This window comes from Ursus americanus, chromosome 13, assembly GCF_024610735.1.
Source record: "Ursus americanus isolate L20-20 chromosome 13, mUrsAme1.1.p, whole genome shotgun sequence".
Classification (NCBI taxonomy): domain Eukaryota; kingdom Metazoa; phylum Chordata; class Mammalia; order Carnivora; family Ursidae; genus Ursus; species Ursus americanus.
In genome coordinates this window covers 33646742-33669915 of record NC_142139.1, presented here as the reverse complement: position 1 = coordinate 33669915, position 23174 = coordinate 33646742, and the positions used below count along the sequence as shown (strand labels likewise).

General features: G+C 38.7%; 1 protein-coding gene across 4 annotated transcripts in view; it reads left to right on the top strand.

Moving 5' to 3' along the window:
• Positions 1–317: 317 nt before the first annotated feature.
• GYPA (glycophorin A (MNS blood group)) overlaps positions 318–23174 on the top strand; it is a 56049-nt gene continuing 33192 nt past the window's right edge. The window contains exons 1-3 of one of the 4 annotated variants that reach the window (XM_045798905.2): positions 318–474; positions 4727–4777; positions 19811–19861. In XM_045798905.2, coding sequence (XP_045654861.1) covers positions 438–474; positions 4727–4777; positions 19811–19861 — 139 coding nt within the window. In that variant the 5' untranslated portion in view covers positions 318–437. The remainder of the gene's footprint in view (positions 475–4726; positions 4778–19810; positions 19862–23174) is intronic. The other 3 variants (XM_045798904.2, XM_045798907.2, XM_045798906.2) reach the window with 3 other exon arrangements.

Sequence of the window (23174 nt, the reverse complement as noted above, 5' to 3'; positions counted from 1 at the left end):
GTAAGAAGTCACTTTCACCCTGGCCCGCAAGGATCTCTACATGAAACATGAGAAGGTCTCTAGCTCCCTAACAGCTACCCCAGCCTGGCTCAGGGCCCCCATCTCAGGCCTTCAGGGCCCACTTGGGCAGCTCCGGAAGACCAGTGCCTTACAATGCCCACTTAATTTATGCCAAGTAAATTTAACATGTAGCAGCCCGTTCCCTGCAGTGAAGATTTTACTTAATGCTTTCCTAATGCCAGTTAAGCAGCTATCCACGTATCTTTACTGACAGATGTTTGCCAAATTTGCATAATTTAAAATGCCTCCCAGGCCTATCAACTGCTGCCTCAAGAAAGTGTCTGAAAGATAACAGCACCCGGCGGGGGGCCACGGACCGCCACACCAGTCCGTCTTTGGTGGTTTCCCGGCACTGACTTTTGAGTCACGATCTCAGGATGTACAAAAAAATAGTAATTATATTACTACTCTCAGGTAAGTGGATTTTTTTTAGCATGATGCTGTTATATTGGATATTAAATGATAGATTAAAATATAAACTGCCCGCTCTGGGATCTATCTTACTTAAATGAATAAATGAATGAATAGTATCTCAGATCCCAGTCTGGTGGGTGGATTTGTACTGGAACCGAGCTGGTAAGGTGGAAGGAATTGGCTTACGGTGCTCAGGTGCTCGGTAGTTGTGGCTGGATCACAATATCCCAGTCTGAGAAGCATGCTTCAGTTCTAAGCCTAGCTACAGTGAAAAGAATTGTTAAGAAATAGCTCTGTGTGAATAAATTTGTTGCCTTCTTTGTGTTTAATTTCTAAATCAAAGAGTCACTAGTGAAGGTGAATATCCGGACCTCAGTTTTCAAAAAATTTTTCTGAAAAATTCTAATTTCCTCCTTCTCCTGCCAAAAGAGTACAAGCTACACGCGTGAACTCTGAATTCATGGGGGAGCAGCTGCCCACTCTGTGTCTGTTACTGAGGTACGAGGGAGGAAAAGGAAAAAGCAGCTCTTATTGGCTTAGGTATTATGTGGTTTGGGGAGAAATCAAAATGTCAAAATCAATTCATTAAGATAAAGAAATAACATGGTATCATTTATTTGTGTTTATTTTTTAAAAACATTTTATTTATTTGAGAGAGAGAGACAGATAGTGAGAGAGAAAGAGCACAAGCGGTCGGGGCAGAGGGAGAGGGAGAAGCAGACTCCCCACTGAGCAGGGAGCCCGACGTGGGGCTCCATCCCAGGACTCTGGGATCATGACCTGAGCCAAAGGCAGATGCTTACCTAATTAACTGAGCCACCCAACCACCCCTATTTTTATTTTTTAAATTTTTTAATTTTTTTTTATTTTGAGAGAGAGAGAGCAGGGAGGGCAGAGGGAGAGGGAGAGAGAATCCCAAGCCTGCTCCATGCTCAGAGCTGAGGCTCAATCTCACGACCCTGAGATCATAGTATGGAGTATTATTAAGTTGGATTAAATTAGCAATATTTTTGGCCTCTTCCTGAGAGTGGTGTGGTTAATGTCTTCTCAAATGCAGTGTTTATGTGTTAGAAATACTAGTGCCCAGCACAGAGATAAGGAGCAAGCAGTTACTTGAAATGTATGTAGCCCCCAGACATTACTCTGACTCAAATTGGAACACAGATTAAGGATCTACTGGGCACTCTGTAGGAGGCAGGGGAGGGATCCAGCATTTTCTAAGATATATTAGGGGATAAAATAGTGTAATGGTTAAAATGCAAGCATGAGAAACAGACAGAACTAGGCTCAAACCTGCTTCCACATCTGAAAGGCTGGGGAGGGGCGCCTGGGTGGCGCAGTTGTTAAAAGCGTCTGCCTTCGGCTCAGGGCGTGATCCCGGCGTTCTGGGATCGAGTCCCACGTCGGACTCCTCCGCTGGGAGCCTGCTTTTTCCTCTCTCACTCCCCTGCTGTGTTCCCTCTCTCGCTGGCTGTCTCTCTGTCACATAAATAAAAAAAAAAAATAAAAAATAAAAAATCTTTGAAAGGCTGGGGAACATTAAGGAGAAGGATCCTCTTTGCCTCAGTATCTTCATCTGTAAAATGTGCACAATGTTGGTACTCGCCTCTTAGGAATGAAATAAGGACTAAACAAAGTAATAGTAAATTAATAAATAATTTAGCTATGATAGTAATTATTGATTAGGGAGAAAAACTGTGTATGTGATGATGATTGCTGAGAAGTCGGGGAGTGTGGGATAATTACAGGAAAACAGAAGACTGGGGGCACCTGGGTGGCACAGGCATTAAGCCTCTGCCTTCAGCTCAGGGCGTGATCCTAGCGCTGTGGGATCGAGCCTCACATCAGGCTCCTCCGCTAGGAGCCTGCTTCTTCCTCTCCCACTCCCCCTGCTTGTGGTCCCTCTCTCGCTGGCTGTCTCTCTCTGTCAAATAAATAAATAAAATCTTAAAAAAATACACACACACACACACAAAACAGAAGACTAACAAAATTGCTCTAATTTTTTTCAAGTAGCAAAGTATAAAGACAGCTTGAAGAAGGGAAAACAAGCAGAGGGGATGTGGTATAATATTTAAACATATTCCAGTACTTGTAGAACTATTACGCAGAAGAGAGAAGAGGTATTCTTTGTGGTGTTCAGAGGGGGAAGGGGGTCTACTTAGTCCAACTAAATGCATTACCTCTTTTTTTTTTTTTTTTTTTTTTTTGGTGTGTGGGTGGGATGGGATATTTGAAAACGGTTCCTGGGAAAGAAATAAATTCTTCATATCTACACCTGCTCAAGTGATAGTGTACTAAGGCCTTCGATGAAAACTTCACGAGAGATCATCAAGGCTACAAGACTCCAAAGGTCCCCTCTGCCCTCAATGCCAATGCTGCTACCATCTTTGCCTTTTCTGAAACCCTCTGAAGAAATTCTCTGGATGTGCCTACTTTATAGAATAATGGAAAGGTGTTTGAGCAAGATCCTGCCCCCCCCCCCCAAACTCATCAGTTGAAGTGGAGAATCCGGAAAGTGTGAGGCTGGTTAAACATCTTTGGCTAAGGAGAAAAAAAGAGAAGATTATTTTTCTTTCCCTAGGAATCTTAAGGCTAAAACCAATATTTCTAATTCTAAATTTATCAGATGTCATCCTCCAAATGAAGAGTAAGTTCTCTTGAAATTATTTGATTCCCAGTCCCTGAATTCATGTGCTCCTTCAGCCCTTAAGTGCCAGGTGCTGGACACCGAGGCTCCAGCAGTAAGATCAGGGAGCTCCTGGGGCGCAGACGGTGGGAGGGAACACCAACACCAAACCGAATAAGTGACCTAACGCAAGAACAGGGAATTAACACAAAGAAAACTAAGCCGGGAAAGGTGATAAGCATAATGCAGCAGGCTGCTTTACAAAAGGGTAGCAGGAAATGATTCTCTGAGTAAGTGACTTTTATGCTGAGAAATGAACCACGAAAAAAAGCCAGCTTGAGAAATCTGGGGACAAGGCACTGAAGGTAGAGGGAAGAGCAAGGCCAGAAGCTCTGACATAGGAGACGACTTAGTATGTTCAAAGCTTGTCTCTGAAAATCAGATTCTGACGCTAAGAAGGAGTTTGAGAATAGAGTCCTGCAACACTCTGAGCAGCAAATGGTGTCATAAGCCAGGACCCTCTAAAAGTTTCCTGATTTTACTTTAGAATGTATGCAGAATTTGTGTTCTAGGCCATAGTATACTGATTGAATTGGAAGATCCCAAGGCACAGATATTATGGCTGTTTTATTCATTAGTGTATCTCCAGAATCGAGCACAGCTCTTGACATGTGGTAGGGTATTGGCTGAATCAACAGGGAAGCAAGTAGAGGGAGGGAGGAAGAGGGGAAGAGAGGGAGGGAGGAGAAGAAAGGAAGGGATGTTTCTTTTTGTTTGTTTAGACAAAATGAGAGCTCCGTGTAGATACACCCTGATACCCTGAGCATCTTACTACACAGGTCTACAGGGACATCAGTTTGAAAACACATGCTTAGAATGACTGAGTGAAGAAACAAGGCATCTCCTTCTTCCTCGGTGATCCCAGAGAGTCTTTCTGCCCATGGAGAAGTTCTAGGAACGCGTTCTGAGCTGGGTTTCAGGGACCACTTTGATTTCTTCGAAGTCAAACCTGTGTCTTTACTTAAGCAGCCCACACATCGCAGGCACAAAGGAAGCACTCCATCAATAGTAGTTGCAGAAATGACAACTGACCAGAATGTGGCTGCAGACTAGTTTACCTGTGGAGAACCAATCCAGTCTCAGTTTCCTGTGCCTATAGAACAAAACACAGAATAGAGAGCACCCCAACCCCCTTCCATCTCTAAACTACAGTGACTTCTCAAAGCTGGGCCTCAGATAACCTGTACTGTGGTTCCCAAACCTGGGAATCTCATTACCTGGTGTGAAATTGGGTTTTTAGAAAGAAATGGACACCCCACTATGAACACCTGGGGAAGGATCCCTAAGAGAGGGGAAAGAAGAGATGGTATGTCAAAATTGACACACACTTGGGGTGCCTGGGTGGTTAAGGGTCCAACTCTTGGTTTCGGCTTATTTATTTATCAATAAATAAATCTTAAAAAAAAAAAAACCCTGACGCACACTAATTTTAAATTGGGGAACCAGATTTAATATTCTTTTGATGAATTTTTTTTTTACTTTGGTTCTAGAAGATTATTGAATACACCCATGAACTAATTTAGGAAGCACATTTTAAGTGATCACCCCAACTTGTCTTTATAGGTTATGTTTTTACTCAAGAGGACCCTGTTACAACAACTCATGGGTCACCAAGTAAGTTACCGACAAAAGCAGATGGGTAATAGATTTCCAGCCATTATCATCATTTCTGCATATTTAGTAAGTACCTAACTGTGTGGTCTTCTGTGATACATGGCCTAGGTGGAAACTAAAGCAAAAGTCCTGAGAAGAAACATCCCAGGGTCTTCTCTGAGTGTTGGGATTGTAGGTGACTTCTTTTTTGTTTGTTTTTTGATGCTTTTTAAATTTTCTCCAAAAAGAATCAATAAAATGTAATTAGGAAAAAATTTAAAAAACTTTCATAGCAAATTGAACAAATCTCTGCTTTCTAAGAGAAGCAATGCTGACAAATATTAACAAGAAAACTAAGAGCCTGGTAGATGCATTTCATTGTGGTTATTATGTCTGGTGAAAGAGATTTCAGGGATCTGGTAGAGAAAAAAGCGAGAGTTTTGGTGAACCGATGAGATTAACCATCATTAATGATTTTCCCATGTTCCATTTTCTATAGGGCTTGTTTCTGTTATGATACACAACTCATACACATGTGTCAGGGTGCCCAGGCCCCAGCTGCCAGCTGCCACATTCCAGCAGCTAAGAGTATCAGAAAAGTGGCAGCATCTAGCACCTTAGGATGCTTTATTCACTAAGAGATTGTATCACATCACGGGACTCAGGGAGTGTTCTGGCCCATGCCTGTCTCAGAAAAGTAAACGACTCTAAAAACATCGCAAGCCCCAAATCATAAAACATTGTACATCCTTCTTTCAGTCCTCACTTGCAAATAAACAAGTGTCTTCAGAGGAGAGCTGGTGGCCAAGGTCAAGCTCACCTCTCTGCACCTCCCCTCCCCCTCCAGAGCCTGCAGCCCTGGTAGGCTCTGACGCCCTCCCTAGATGTTTTCCATTTGTCCAGCTCTTCTGCTTATCACGGACAGGAGGCTTGGTTGCAACACGCTAATTTCCCTTAACTGGAAGCCAGAAGTTTTTGTTTATTCCTCCAGATGAGTTTCAGAATCATTTGGGAAACGTATTCCTTATGCAACATGAAAAAGTATTCCCCTGGTATTTGGTTAGAATAAAATGAATGATGGAATTAAATGAATAAATTAGCTCATAGCAAATAAAAAAAACTTGTAATAGTAAATCTCGAAATTGGGACTATATCACATATTTCTACTGAGTCCTATCTTACATCCTCTGAAGAGTTGAAAAAAATTCTGAAAGAAACTTTAGACAAGCGGGGCGCCTGGGTGTCTCAGTTGGTTTAGCGTCTGCCCTTGGCTCAGGTCATGATCCCAGAGTCCTGGGATACAGCCCGGGGTTGGGCTCTCTGCTCTGTGAGGAGTCTGCTACCCCCTCTCCGTCTCCCTCTGTGCTTTCTCTCTCTCTCTCAAATAAATAAATAAAATCTCGAAAAAAAAAAAGAAACTTTAGATAAATTTATGGGTTTCCTTTCTGAAGAGGTATTTTATATGTTCTGTTATTGTCTTAATTAAAACATGCTTTGGACCACCTGGGCGGCTCAGTCGGTTAAGCATCTGCCTTGCCCTCAGGTCGTGATCCCAGGCTCCAAGGACAGAGAGAGCCCTGCATCAGGCTCCCTGCTCAGCCAGGAGTCTGTTTGTCCCTCTGCCCTTCCCCCTCCCCCCCAGGCTCTTTCTCACACTGTCTCTCTCAAACAAATGAAAAGTAAAATCTTAAAAAACAACGTTTCATTATACTTTCAAATTGTTTATTGATAGCCTAAGACGAATTTACTATTTTGTATATGTTCATTCTGTAAGTGACATCACTAACCTTTTTCTGGTTAAGATAGTTGATTCTTTTCAATTTTCAAAACTAGGTGACTGTGTTCCCTATGAAAATGAAATTTTGTTTCTTCACTTGAAATAAATATTTATAGCTGCTCCTTTGCTATTGTACTGCACTTGTGAGAACTTCTGAATGTTATATATGTTCATGTTCTGTAATGGTCATGATAGGAGTCATCCTAGTCTTGAGACTGTCTGTAATATGAATGTCACACCATTTATCGTGAGGTCTGTTGCTTTCAGTAAATTATCCTTATCATGTTATAAAATTTCTCCTTAACCTTAAGTGAAGAGATTTAATCAAGAAAAGATCTAAAATTCTATCAAATACATTTTCTGCATCATAGTTGAGACTTTGAAAGTTGACGCCCATAGCTTAACAGTATAATAATAAATTTCCTGACAGTTACCATGAGAGAGAAAATACCTATTATACCAAGTATAACAGGAATATTTTTTGAACGTTTCTTTGCTTTCCTTTAAGAATGCCTGTTCATCTTATTAGTTTCTGTTTTTTCACTGTGTTTTTATTCTTCAATATGTTGAAGCAATGAATTATATCAATGGATATTATCATAGTGCCCTACGCTTCCCATCCTGCTATCAGTTCCTTGGCTCTTGGAAAGTTTTCTTTTACTATTGTGCTGCATTTAATATTTGTTTAGGATCATTCTACCTATATTTGTTGTACATAATTTTCTTCTGCAATTCATTTGTGTGCACACATGCAGTTGCTATCAAAAAGGTAAATGAATTTTTGTGCCTTTTATTCAAAAATAATTTAATAATCACTATGCCAACTTCAAGCATGCAAGATATTTTGAAGAAGAGTCATCTCTTCCAATTATAGTAGAAGGATTTTTTTTACAAAAATAAGCAAAAAAATACTTTCTTCATGTATACATGAATATGGTACATTTTACTATCCCATTTCTTTTCTCTAAATTTGTATTTTGAAAGATTCCAAACACATGGGGAAAAAATCAAAGAAGACTAGCAGAAATATTCATGAATTATCTTTCTGGTTTCGATAATTGTGACTAATTGGCCATATTTGCTTTATCTGTCTATAAGTGTATAAATATATATAAACTTTTGTTGTATCATTTGAACTTGTTGCAGACATTATGACACTTCACCATAATCATTTTCATATTCATCTCCTAAGAAAAGGACATTATCCTAAATAATCACATTATTTCATATTTTAGAATATTAGTAGTAATACCATAATATAATCTTTCTATTCACATTTCCTCAATTGTCCATGAATGTCTTTTATAGCTGTTTTTATTTAAAATCAAACTTTAACCTACATTCATTCATTGTTATTTGATTCCCGCATCTATTTTAATTTAGAATAATTACCCAATTTTTTTTTTGTGGCATCGATTGTTTTGAAGGCTCCAAAAGAGCTGTCTTGTTTGATTTGCCTTGTTATTTCCTCATTGAGTGTATTTTCTGAGAGAAATTTTTGACAGTGTTCTTTTTTTTTTTAATGGCTATTTATTTCTCAGGGTTTTTTTCATTAGATATATATTTTTTTCCAAGACACTTATTTATTTTGCTTTATTTTTTATTTTTATTTAAATTCAATGAACATATAATGTATTATTGGTTTCAGAGACAGAGTTCTGTGGTTCATCCATCTTATATAACACCCAGTGCAATGTCCATCACCCAGTTACCACAACCCGCCACCCTTCTCCCCTCCAGCAACCTCAATTTGTTTCCTGTGGTTAAGAGTCCCTTACGGTTTGTCTCCCTCTCTGATTTCGTCTTGTTTTATTTTTTTTCTCTCTTCTGCTATGATCCTTTGTATTGTTTCTTAAATTCCACATATCAGCGAGCTCATATGATAATTGTCTTTCTCTGACTGGCTTATTTTGCTTAGCATAACACCCTGTAGTTCCATCCACGTCTTTGCAGATGGCAAGATTTCATTTTTCTGATGCCTGAATAGTATTCCATTGTGTGCATGTGTGTGTGTGTATGTGTGTGTGTATATATATATATATATATATATATATATATATATATATATATATCACATCTTCTTTGTCCATTCATCTGTCAAAGGATATCTGAGCTCTTTCCATACTTTGGCTATTGTGGACATTGCTGCTATAAACATTGGGGTGCAGGTGCCCCTTCGGATCACTACATTTGTATCTTTGTAAATACCCAGTAGTGCAATTGCTGGGTCATAGGGTAGCTCAATTTTCAAACTGTTGAGGAACCTCCGCACTGTTTTCCAGAGTGGCTGCACCAGCTTGCATTCCTACTAACAGTGTAAGAGGGTTCCCCTTTGCTCCGCATCCTCGCTAACATCTGTCTTTTCCTGAGTGGTTAATTTTAGCCATTCTGACCGGCGTGAGGTGGTATCTCATTGTGGTTTTGATTTGTATTTCCCAGATGCCAAGTGACGTTGAACACTTTTTCAGGTATCTGTTGGCCATTTGGATGTCTTCTTTGGAGAAATGTCTGTTCATGTCTTCTGCCCATTTCTTGACTGGATTATTTGTTCTTCGGGTGTTGAATTTGATGGGTACTTTTTATTTTAATTGAGGTTTTCCAATTAAAAATGTTATCTGTGAATTTTATGCATCCTTTCTCATTCCTAATAATTACATATTTGTGTTCTATGTTCTAAACTTGTCTTGATTAAAACCTGTAATGGTTTATTTTCTTAATTCACCAAAAATTATTTTGACATAGTAATCAATTTCGGTATTTTACACTTAGTCATTTTTGCTGTTATCTTTACTGACTTCTTCTGTAATTTCTGTAAGCTTTATTTTGCTATTCTTTTGCTGATTTTATTTATTATGATTTTTGTTTAATAATGGTCAGTTGAGATGATGAGTTTTGAAAGTTTACTTTTGGCCATTAATACTAAACTTCGATAAGAGGTGTTCTTGTTGTCAATTGCAAAATAGTCAATAATTCCTGCATTAATACTTTACTTTGTTCCAGTTGGTTACTTCCTTAAATTTTATTTTTTCCTTCACTTTCTTCCACATATAAATTTCTCATTTTCTTGTGTTGTTGTCAGACACTCTGCGCTATATAATTTCTCCTTTGGGATTTTGGTTGAGTTTCTTTCTAACCCAAATTATTATATGTAAGCACTCAAAAAAGAAGATGTCATCTTTATTTTCAGTGTACAAAGTTCTATAAATAGTTATTTAACCAACCTGAGTACATCCATCTCTAGATTGGTATTGTATAAGTTGGGTTCTGTATACAGTTAGATTCCAAAGAATAATACCAGTATTCATATAGCATTTACTTAATGCCAAGCTCTACTCTAAGACAGGTACATATATTTAATATTTTTTTTATTGCGGAGACATACATGTAACAAATTTCACAATTTTAATGATTTTGATATATGCAACTCGGTGGTATTTAGTATATTCACAATGTTGTACACCCATAGCTACTATCTAGTTTCAGAATATTTTCATAACCCTAAAAGGAAATACCAGATACATTAAACTCTCATGCTCTCTCCCACCGACCTTGGCAACCATTAATTTGCTTTCTGTCTCTGTCAGTTTCCTGTTTTGAATTTTTCATACGAATGGAATTATACAATACATGCCCTTTTATGTATGGCTTCATTCACGTAGCATAATGTTTTCAAGTTTCATCCATGTTGTAGCAGTGTTAGTACTTTGTTCTTTTTTATGAATGAGTAATATTCCATTGCATGGATATAACACATTTTATTTATTATTCATCAGTTCATGGATGTTGGGTCATTTCTACTTGCTTGGCTTTTGTAAATAGTGTTGTTACAAAGATTTTTGTACAAGTTTTTTTTTCCCCCAGGGATCATATGGTATTTTATATATATCTATTAAGGAAATGCCATACTATTTCTACAGAAGCTGCACTATTCTACGGTCCCTCAGGAGTCTGAGAGCTCCAGTCTCTCCACATCTGCAGCCACACTTGTTACTTTCTAGTAGGTGTGAAGTTGTATCTCATTGTGGTTTAGATCTGCATTTCCTTAGTGATTGATGGTATTAAGCATCTTTTCACGTGCTTGATGGCCATTTGTATATCTTCCTGGAGAAATATCTACTCGAGATCATTGCCCATCTTCAAATTAGGTTGGTTGTGTTTTTGTTACATTATAACAGTTCTTTACATAATGTGGATACTAGATCCTTAGTAGACAGATGATTTGCAAATATTTTTTCCCACCCTGTGGATCATCTTTTTACTCTCTTGAGAGCATCCTTTGATACACAAAAGTTTTTGATTTTGATGAAGTACAATTTATCTATTTTTTAAGAATTTTTTTGCATGCATTTATTAAAAATTTTGTACTTTGGGCATCATATCTTAAAAAAGAAAACCACTGACTGCAATCCAAGGCCATAAAAGTTTACTCCCATGTTTCCATCTAAGGGTTTTATAGTTTTAACTCTTATATTTATGTCTTTGGTCCATTTTTTTATTTTATTTATTTAGATGGTATGAGATAAGAATCCAACTTCATTCTTTTGCATTAGGATACTAATTGAACCAGCGCAATTTGTGGAAGAGTCTATTCTTTCATCATTTAATGGTCTTGGCACCCTTGTTGAAAATCAACTGATAAATGTATGGGGTTACTTCTAGACTCTCAATTCTATTCCATTGATTCTTTGAGCAGCAGCACACTGTTTTGATTACTGTCTCCTTGGAGTGAGTTTTGAAATTTTGAAGTGTAAGTCCTCCACCTCTGTTCCTTTTCAAGATTAGTTTGGTATTTGTGGTTCCTAAACCATTCCCTATTTAAGACCAGCTTTTCTATTTGTGCAACATTTAGACATATTTTAACTCAATTACCTCAATCAATAATTTATGAGATAGAGACAATTATTATCCCCATTTCACAAAAAATGAAACAAAGACACAGAGAGATTAGCTAAACTACCCATGGTCTCAGCTAGTAGTTGGGGAATTTAGTTTGAATGCATGCAGGCTGGCTCTAGAATCTGTGCACTTATTCAATACATTAAATTGCCTAAAGAGTCTCTTACACAGCGATGTTCCAGGCTTGGCCCTTCCTTACCCTTGCAACATTGTCACTCAGTGCTCTGCTTGTGCTTTCGCTAAAGTGGAGACAGTAATGAAGGCTGACGATCTGTCTTCTCCTTCTGGTGCATTTCATGAGCCTGAATTGTGTGACTATGATGTCAGCCTTTTGTTCTTTTTAATCTGGGCTAGATGAGCTTTTTATCTCGGGATCTCCCTTTGATGATCACCACTTATTTCTCAGTCATGGTTATATTTAAAAATCAAATGAAATGAAATAATCCCAGAGAATAAAACCGGAGTATAGTACATGGGTTGAAGGCAACTGGCAAGATGAATTGTGGCAGTGAAATTGCATCCCGTTAGGAGAAACACTGCACAGATATGCCTGTTAGTGCCCTCCCTGAACTACTCTGTCAGGTAGAGATCTCAAGAGCATCTTCTCAGGCAGTTCGGCAATGTCACTTCCAAATGAGTGTATGGAATGTAGGAATCATGATAAAGTTTATTCTTATTGATTTATTACTCCAAAAAAGTAAACATCGATCACTTGTGAGTGCACGCCAGATGCTTCTCAGGTCCTGTCAGTGTTTATTTTTTTGCATCGATCTATCACATTTGCAGAAAACTGTTAAAAGTGTGCCACTACTATTATAATTCGGTTAATTTCTTCTTTTGCTTGGTATTCCTTGGTGCTGTGTTTTGGGGATATGATGGTCCATATATCCTGAAGAATCATTGTACAATATGTCCTTTAACAGTGTAAATTAATCCTTCATGTCTTTTTAAATGTCTTTGCCATTGATTCTACTTTGTCTAATCTTAAATTTTTGATTCCTGTTTTTATTTATCTTTATTTGCCTAATATACCTTTGCACTTCTTTTCACACATTTTGCCTTTTTTTGTTTTATTTGTGTTCCTTGTGATCTAGCATACATTCATTGGGGTCCTTTTTTCCTGTCTGTTTTGACTCAATCTAAGGGTCTTTGTATTTTAATGTGGAAATTTCATTTATATACATTTATGGATTCACAACTGACATACAGTATCTTTTGTTATCTTTATTCCATACTTTCTTTTTTAATGATTTATTTCTGGTGTTTTGACATATATGCTATGGTCTGTTGGCCTTTCACCTCTTATGTGTTTTGAAGGTAGATAACCTATTTGTAATTATCCTGTTGGCTAACTTTATGTTTTTAAAGAACTCTCTCTCAGAACCCCCTAGTCATTTTAATGGCACAGTACACATAGAAACTCCAACTGCTTTGATGGACCCTATGAAAACTGGATAGGATTGTTCTAGGGTGGAGCCAACTAGCCAACAGCTCCCAGGTGCCTTGAATGGATCTCAGTTGTGTCATGGGCTATGGATTCCCTCAGCCCCTCTGGAGGCCAGGTATTCAGATAGAGTATAGTAAGGTATATCCGCCTCCAGACGCATTCAAATGTGATCGAGACGTAGTGAATGTACGCTGCAACTCACTCTACACAAACACATAAACATATATGATACAAAATTCCACAAACTAATAACTGTCCTTACTATGTGACTCACTCTCTTCGATTTTATACAATTTAATATTTTAATGCCTGAACGACACAGTGAGTTGATTTCAAGGCCAATTACTGTAGGAATTCACTATCTTGATTCCATGTTGGAATCATCTAAGGGGCTCTCCCTAAAAAATAGTGATGATTGAGTTCCATAGCCAGAGCTTCTAAATACACTCATGTAGGCTCCAGCACACTACAGCCTGTGAGCCAAATCCAGCCTCCCATCTGGGTTTGTACAACCCTCAAGGTAACAATCGTTCTTCGGGCAATGAAGCATGAGAGACTATGGACTCTGAAAAGCAAACTGAGGGCTTCAGAAGGGAGGGAGGTGGGGGAATGGGATAGGCTGGTGATGAGTAGTAAGGAGGACACATATTGCATGGTGCACTGGGTGTTATACGCAAGTAATGAATCATCGAACTTTATATCAAAAACCAGGGATGTACTGTATGGTGAATAACATAATATAATAAAAATATTATTATGAAGAAAAAAAATAAAAAGAATAGTAATATTTCATGACATGTGAATATTACATAAAATTAAAATGTTAGTGTCCATAAATAATTATTGGAACAAAGCCACCCTTATTGACTTATGCTTTGGCTTCCATATTGACTAAGGCTGGTTTTGCACCATAACAGCAGAGCTATAACAGAAACCAACCGAGTCTAATAGACTTGTTCTTTGACCCTTTACAGAAAGTCAGCCAACTCCTTCACAAGGGATCTCATTCTGCGATTTGAAAACTCAGTTTTAGACTGAGGATTTCCCAGCTAAGCTCTTGTGGAGATCCTTGGAGCTGCTCCCAGCTGGCCACGGACACAGGGTGTGAGGCCCCAGGCCTACGACCCATGTTTCCATCCGAGCCACTCCACTATGTTCATATTCCAGTCTGTTCACACAAAGAGGAACTTACCTTTGGAAAACGCATAAAGTTAAATCAAATTTGGGGGAGAGGGGCTTTTCTAAGACAAAACCACAAGAAATGGTATCATTTAATATGACAAATGGTGAATGTTGTTATTTCTCAAGCAACTCAGGCTAATATCCAATTGATTTCGGAATTTATTCACTCTCTAGATAACAGTGATATAAGAACCTTAGAAAACATAAGAATAGGTCACAAAACCCTGGAAAATGAGGTTTCTACATGTGAATTTAGTCTGGAGCAATGGTTGTCACTGCTGGCAACACCCTGGAATCTCATGCCTGTGACCCCCAGATGATTCTAACATGCGGCCAGGATTGAGAATGCTGACCTACTTTCTGTCATTGCTGTTTGTGGTTGTTCAACCGGTGGCAGAACGTATCGGTGGTGTGAGAACTTTGGGATAAAACTGTCACTTCTAATGAGAACTTTTCTCATCCACCGTAACTTCTCTAAGCTCAAACCTAATGCGTGCAGGGAGTTCCGCTACCAAAGTGCCGATGCCTTAAATGAAGCTGGTGCACCTGCAGTATGGGAACTGCTCTGGGTCTGGGGATTTGGAGTAGGCAGTAGCAACTGGATTAGAAGATGCTTGGCTCAAAAAAGTGAAATTTCAGCTAACAGGTTGCTACTAAGCAGAAGAGTCTGTCTTTCCATGATGTGGCTCCATCTATTCTATACACCCTACACTTCCACGGTAGAGGTATGCCCCTCCCATCTTAGGTTCTGCACAAGGTGATTTAGTACTTTTGTACTTCTTCAGTTAGCCCTCATTTGCCATAAGTGAAGGCTTGCTTGGGAGTTGCTGCATTATTTGCTGAGAATTTGCTCGCTGGAAGCAACTTATTTGCTGCTCTCATCCTTTTTATTCTGCATGGATCACGGTAGACCTTCCCAGACGATTCTGTGGTCAAATAGATCTGAATTCAATACCCAGTTCTACCATTTATCAGCTGAACATCTTAGGCAAGTTAAGCACTATTTCTGATCTTTGTTTTTCTCTACAAGTAAGGATTAATAAAAAATAATACGCTCTCGGGTAATTATTTTGAAGATGGCAAGATAAGATACCTGGAATGTAATGAAGATGAGATGTGTTAAATATGAGTATTGTTATCTCAGTCATATAAATGTCCGTGGTTTGGGACTAGTGAAGTTCCTTGGAGGGTAATCTGTTCCATTACTCTCATACTAGAAGCAAGAAACTGAGGCCCAGGTAAGTTCAGTGACATACTCAGATCCTCGACCAGTTAGTGGCAAAGGCAGGACTGAAAGTCTGACCTCCTTTCTCGCTGGGATAGTGGAGATAAATATCCCTTGCTTTCTTTCTGTCTGGCCTGAAGAAGATACAATGGCTGAGAGTATAGGCTGATTTTTCTTTCTATCCCTGCTGCCTGGACAATGATTTTGGATGATGAGTACGGACAGCAGCTGGGCAGTCCAGAAGGCTATCGTGTTACGTTCCTTGAAGGAAGCTGTTGTCATCCTAGTCCAGAGTGAAGACTCAATGACAAGTTGTTATTCCTTCACGTGAAGGAGGGCAGAAGTGTGACCAGCAGGGTGCTGAGAGCTGCCAGAGCATGTCACTCCGTCGACGAGCAGGAACTGGGTCATTGCATTGGACACCTTGCCCACGAAATGCACCAGTCAAGGGGCTGCTCCTTCCTTTAAGAGATCTTGACCAGAAAGTTCAAACAGAATATTGAGGGTTATTCAAATCACTAGGCTCTAATGTCATCACAACGACTACTTTATTCTTTATACTTTATTCTAAATCGTAATTGGCCATTTTAACTTCCTAAATCCCTTCCAAAAAAGAAAAACGAATGACAAGAGACAGGATGGACACATGACTGTACTATTACAAACTCAGCCCAGATTGAGTTTCTCAATCCTGTGGTTTCAAGAGCAAAACTGAATATTTCTTTTAAAATATTGCTTCACAGCAAGAGTGTTCTCCAAACATTTTTTTGAGACAGGCAACATTCCCATTTATACATTCATACTGTATAAAATAAGAGGGTTTGGCAGAAAAGACATTGAGCCGGAAGTCAGGAGATGTAAGTTTTTGTCCCTGTTTCACCACAAATGAGCTGTGTAAAACTTCCACAGATGAATTTATCAGTCAATTTTCATGGTCCTCCCAATGCCAAAAACAAACAAAACTATAGCACTTAGAAAATTTAGTTTTCTGACTTGGAAGCTACTTAAGGCATTTCATATCCAGGGTGTGTCCTTGTAAGAGTTTGCTTTTGCGAGATAAGACTTCTATCAGCTGCAAGTCAGGAGGGAACCAAACCCAAGCCAGCAGCTGCCAGAGCCGGCGTTATCACGTCGTGACAGGAGTTCAGCATCTGGAAGGTTGGGCATTCAGCAAGACCGTACAGGGTATTTCTCCAACATTGCACTTTGTTGTTACCCTTTCTTAGGACATTTCATATTAGAAATGTCAAGTGCTTGGGAAAGCCATGTGATTTGGTGGGTAGAGCATAGAGGGGGATGTGAGGAGACTGGACCTCTACTCCCCATTGTATCCCTGACGTGTCCTGGGCCCACAAGTTGCCCCACCCTTTTGGTGCACTGGGAACAGTGACAGGGGCCTTCTCAAGCTCCCTCCTTCAACACACGGACTTCTCAGGCTGGTAGAGTTTTAGTGAGAAACTCTGAGGTCAGAGCAGTGAGGATAAGGGACAAAAGAGGTGAATGTTCTAGAACGATTCAGATGATATGTAAGTGTGAGACGCTACAATCATGAAAATTAGAAATCTTTAATAGTCTCGATGGTATATATGAATTCATTCATTACACCCTTCCCGAACCTAAAATTACGTGATTCCGTTTCAGTCCCTGTAATGTACTTTTTAGGAAATACCACAGCAAATGCCATTTCAGTGTCTGGAGCCTGGAACAAAATTTTAAACAAGGAGTTTGAGGCCTTGCTGCAGCTACGCTTGTATTTTATTTTGCACTAATTTGCCACTTGAACTTTAAACTCTTGTCAGTCTGAGAAGTTGGCCGGCCTTGGCCTGTTGGCTGCCTCCTGGTCTTCAGACGAACGCAGGTTGCAATTATCCTGTCTTCGCATTTTGGCTCACGTTATTTCTTGACCTTAATTCCCCCTTCCACATTTCTTTTTTTTTTTAATGACTTTTTATTATATTATGTTAGTCACCATACAGTACATCCCTGGTTTCTGACCCCCTTCCACGTTTCTACCTAAAATTCTTCCCATCCTTCGAGGTTTAGACAGTGAGTCATTGTAAGCAGACATGGGGTAAGGACTTCAGAGTACGTATTTCAGAGCAACTGAGGACATGTGCAGTGTTGGTAGCTGGATGCTGACACACCTTCCATAATACCTCAAGCTATACATGTTTCTCTCTGAGAAGTGGAATTGTTCAGGTTCGGTCTGGACGTGTTCTTCCTAAAAGAAGTGAACGGATTTTTTAAATGACCCTTATATCGAATTACTAGAACAGAAAATAGTTTCTCTTTGTGCCTATAGCACGAGGATCCTGACGGCTAAGAGATATAATGTAATGAGTGCAATAAATTGGTGTGAAAAAATAAAAATGAAGAATATATGACTAGTTTAAAACCCCTAGCTCCTAGGATCTCAGAATTGCAAGGAATTTGTCTTTTTTTGTGTGTTCAGTGCACCCCAATGTTCACCAGCTAATATGCTAAAACATCCAAGAAATGTTGCTGACAAGATTTCAACCAGGCACAGGTCTGGAAATGGAAATATTACTGGAAGTCAGCAGAATTAGGTCGTGGCTCTGTTCTTTACCAGCTGTGTTAAACTGAGCTTATCAGTTAATTTTTATGATATCACCTTTCTTATCTGTAAAGTAAGCAAGTTGGATTAGATATTCCAAGAGCCCCTGTAACATAAAATATAAAAGTACATTCTGAATTAAAGAGGACCGGATTTAAATTGAGCTTTAATTTGCGAATGATGCAATTGCATTTGTTGAACGATTTAAGTACAGAAATCCAGGGGCTCAGAGCATGAAAAAAAAAAAAAAAAACGGCGAGAGACATTTCTCATCACCCTGTCCCTAAGAGGTGTAGGTAAACCACACCTGCTCTTTAATGGTCACAGATCTGTCTGGATGCCTTCTACCTACTCAACCCAACTGAAGATTCCATTGTAAACAGTCGCTTAAAATCCTCTTATTCACAGACATTTTGCAGCTTGTGCACCTGCAGATGTCCGCAGATGTCCGGTAGCTGCTTAGGGCCCAAGGAATGTGGGAGAGCCACACAGACTTGAGGGCTATTGCTGCCAAGTGTAAGCATCAAAACACTTCTGCTGGCTGTTAGGGGTGCGTATTGTGGGATTTTGGGTTCCTTACCGTGAATTTTGAAAGTAGCTTAAGCATGTGAGAATGTACAAAGAGATACTTCTTTTGTTTCTCCTAGGTGACGTTTCTCAACCAGGGGCGGGTATAGTTAATTTGAAGTGATGGATGAAATTCTTCAGATTGCCCCATGTGTTTCTATTTTAGAATCACCAGCAAGTTCTTTAAAATTTAACTAAGTGCTAGAAAATAGAAAAAGTTACGTGAGTGAGCAGAACTATTAATCCTTGAAGCTGACATTTTTTGTGAACTATGTATTTCAGGGAGAGATTCTGAGCCGTCCTCATACTGCTAAGCAAGCAAGGGCATTAATTTGTGTTCTAGGCCATAGTATTCTGATTGAATTGGAAGATCCCAAGGCACAGTTATTATGGCTGTTTTATTCATTAGTGTATCTCCAGAATCGAGCACAGCTCTTGACATGTGGTAGGGTATTGGCTGAATCAACGGGAAGCAAGTAAAGGGAGGGAGGAAGAGGGGAAAAGAGGGAGGGAGGAGAAGAAAGGAAGGGATGTTTCTTTTCGTTTGTTTAGACAAAATGAGAGCTCTGTGTAGATACACCCTGATACCCTGAGCATCTTACTACACAGGTCTACAGGGACATCAGTTTGAAAACACATGCTTAGAATGACTGAGTGAAGAAACAAGGCATCTCCTTCTTCCTCGGTGATCCCAGAGAGTCTTTCTGCCCATGGAGAAGTTCTAGGAACGCGTTCTGAGCTGGGTTTCAGGGACCACTTTGATTTCTTCGAAGTCAAACCTGTGTCTTTACTTAAGCAGCCCACACATCGCAGGCACAAAGGAAGCACTCCATCAATAGTAGTTGCAGAAATGACAACTGACCAGAATGTGGCTGCAGACTAGTTTACCTGTGGAGAACCAATCCAGTCTCAGTTTCCTGTGCCTATAGAACAAAACACAGAATAGAGAGCACCCCAACCCCCTTCCATCTCTAAACTACAGTGACTTCTCAAAGCTGGGCCTCAGATAACCTGTACTGTGGTTCCCAAACCTGGGAATCTCATTACCTGGTGTGAAATTGGGTTTTTAGAAAGAAATGGACACCCCACTATGAACACCTGGGAAAGGATCCCTAAGAGAGGGGAAAGAAGAGATGGTATGTCAAAATTGACACACGCTCGGGGTGCTCTGGTGGTTAAGGGTCCAACTCTTGGTTTTGGCTTATTTAATAATCAATCAATAAATTTTCTAAAAAACCCTGACACACACTAATTTTAAATTGGGAAGCCAGATTTAACATTCTTCCGATTAATTTTTTTTACTTTGGTTCTAGAGGATTATTGAATACACCCATGAACCATTTTAGGAGGCACATTTTAAGTGATTGCCCCAACTTGTCTTTTAGGTTATGCTTCTACTCAAGAGGACCCAGCTACAACAGCTCATAAGTCACCACGTAAGTTACCGACAAAAGCAGATGGTAATAGATTTCTAGCCATTATAATCATTTCTGCATATTTAGTAAGTCCCTATATGTGTGGTCATGTGATACATGGCCTAGATGGAAATTAAAGCAAAAGTCCTGAGAAGAAACATCCCAGGGTCTTCTCTGAGTGTTGGGATTGTAGGTGACTTTTTTGTTTTGTTCTGTTTTTCGATACTTTTTAAATTTTCTGCAAAGAGAATCAATAAAATGTAATTAGGAAAAGTTAAAAAAAATTTAAAGCAAACTGAACAAATCTCTGCTTTCTAAGAGGGCTCTCTCATGAAGCAATGCTGAAAAATATTAACAAGAAAACCAAGAGCCTGGTAGATGCATTTCATTGTGGTTATTACTACTCAAATATACTTGATTACAACATCTGGTGAAAGTGATTTCGGGGATCTGGCAGAAAAAAAAGTGAGAGTTTTGGTGAACCGATGAGATTAACCATCATTAATGATTTTCCCATTTTCCATTTTCTATAGGGCTTGTTTCTGTTAAGATACACAACTCATACACATGTGTCAGGGTGCCCAGGCCCCAGCTGCCAGCTGCCACATTCCAGCAGCTAAGAGTATCAGAAAAGTGGCAGCATCTAGCACCTTAGGATGCTTTATTCACTAAGAGATTGTATCACATCACGGGACTCAGGGAGTGTTCTGGCCCATGCCTGTCTCAGAAAAGTAAACGACTCTAAAAACATCGCAAGCCCCAAATCATAAAACATTGTACATCCTTCTTTCAGTCCTCACTTGCAAATAAACAAGTGTCTTCAGAGGAGAGCTGGTGGCCAAGGTCAAGCTCACCTCTCTGCACCTCCCCTCCCCCTCCAGAGCCTGCAGCCCTGGTAGGCTCTGACGCCCTCCCTAGATGTTTTCCATTTGTCCAGCTCTTCTGCTTATCACGGACAGGAGGCTTGGTTGCAACACGCTAATTTCCCTTAACTGGAAGCCAGAAGTTTTTGTTTATTCCTCCAGATGAGTTTCAGAATCATTTGGGAAACGTATTCCTTATGCAACATGAAAGTATTCCCCTGGTATTTGGTTAGAATAAAATGAATGATGGAATTAAATGAATAAGTTAGCTCATAGCAAATAAAAAAAACTTGTAATAGTAAATCTCGAAATTGGGACTATATCACATATTTCTACTGAGTCCTATCTTACATCCTCTGAAGAGTTGAAAAAAATTCTGAAAGAAACTTTAGACAAGCGGGGCACCTGGGTGTCTCAGTTGGTTTAGCGTCTGCCCTTGGCTCAGGTCATGATCCCAGAGTCCTGGGATACAGCCCGGGGTCGGGCTCTCTGCTCTGTGAGGAGTCTGCTACCCCCTCTCCGTCTCCCTCTGTGCTTTCTCTCTCTCTCTCAAATAAATAAATAAAATCTCGAAAAAAAAAAAAAGAAACTTTAGATAAATTTATGGGTTTCCTTTCTGAAGAGGTATTTTATATGTTCTGTTATTGTCTTAATTAAAACATGCTTTGGGCCACCTGGGCGGCTCAGTCGGTTAAGCATCTGCCTTGCCCTCAGGTCGTGATCCCAGGCTCCAAGGACAGAGAGAGCCCTGCATCAGGCTCCCTGCTCAGCCAGGAGTCTGTTTGTCCCTCTGCCCTTCCCCCTCCCCCCCAGGCTCTTTCTCACACTGTCTCTCTCAAACAAATGAAAAGTAAAATCTTAAAAAAAAGCTTCATTATGCTTTCAAATTGTTTATTGATAGCCTAAGAAGAATTTATTATTTCGTATATGTTCATTTTGTAAGTGACTTCACTAACCTTTTTTTTTTTTTTGGTTAAGATAGTTGATTCTCTTCAATTTTCAAAATTAGATGATTGTATTCCCTATAAAAATGAAATTTTGTTTCTTCACTTGAAATAAATATTTATAGCTGCTCCTTTGCTATTGTACTGCACTTGTGAGAACTTCTAAATGTTATATATGTTCATGTTCTGTAATGGTCATGATAGGAGTCATACTAGTCTTGAGACTGTCTATAATATGAATGTCACACCATTAATTATGATGGCTGTTACTTTCAGTAAATTATCCTTATCATGTTATAAAATTTCTCCCTAACCTTAAATGAAGAGATTTAATCAAGAAAAGATCTAAAATTCTATCTAATACATTTTCTGCGTTGAGACTTTGAAAGTTGACGCCCATAGCTTAACAGTATAATAATAAATTTCCTGACAGTTACCATGAGAGAGAAAATACCTATTATACCAAGTATAACAGGAATATTTTTTGAACGTTTCTTTGCTTTCCTTTAAGAATGCCTGTTCATCTTATTAGTTTCTGTTTTTTCACTGTGTTTTTATTCTTCAATATGTTGAAGCAATGAATTATATCAATGGATATTATCATAGTGCCCTACGCTTCCCATCCTGCTATCAGTTCCTTGGCTCTTGGAAAGTTTTCTTTTACTATTGTGCTGCATTTAATATTTGTTTAGGATCATTCTACCTATATTTGTTATACATAATTTTTTCTATAATTCATTTGTGTGCACACATGCAGTTGCTATCAAAAAGGTAAATGAATTTTTGTGCCTTTTATTCAAAAATAATTTAATAATCACTATGCCAGTTTCAAGCATAAAAGATATTTTGAAGAAGAGTCATCTCTTCCAATTATAGTAGAAGGATTTTTTTTACAAAAATAAGCAAAAAAATACTTTCTTCATGTATACATGAATATGGTACATTTTACTATCCCATTTCTTTTCTCTAAATTTGTATTTTGAAAGATTCCAAACACATGGGGAAAAAATCAAAGAAGACTAGCAGAAATATTCATGAATTATCTTTCTGGTTTCGATAATTGTGACTAATTGGCCATATTTGCTTTATCTGTCTATAAGTGTATAAATATATATAAACTTTTGTTGTATCATTTGAACTTGTTGCAGACATTATGACACTTCACCATAATCATTTTCATATTCATCTCCTAAGAAAAAGGACATTATCCTAAATAATCACATTATTTCATATTTTAGAATATTAATAGTAATACCACAATATAATCTTTCTATTCACGTTTCCCCAATTGTCCATGAATGTCTTTTATAGCTGCTTTAAAATCAAATTTTAACCTACATTCATTCATTGTTATTTGATTCCCACATCTATTTTAATTTAGAATAATTACCCAATTTTTTTTCATGGCATCGGTTGTTTTGAAGGCTCCAAAAGAATTGTCTTATTTGATTTGTCCTGTTATTTCCTCATTGACTGTATTTTTTGAGGGAAATTTTTGAGAGTATTCTTTTTTTTATGGCTATTGAT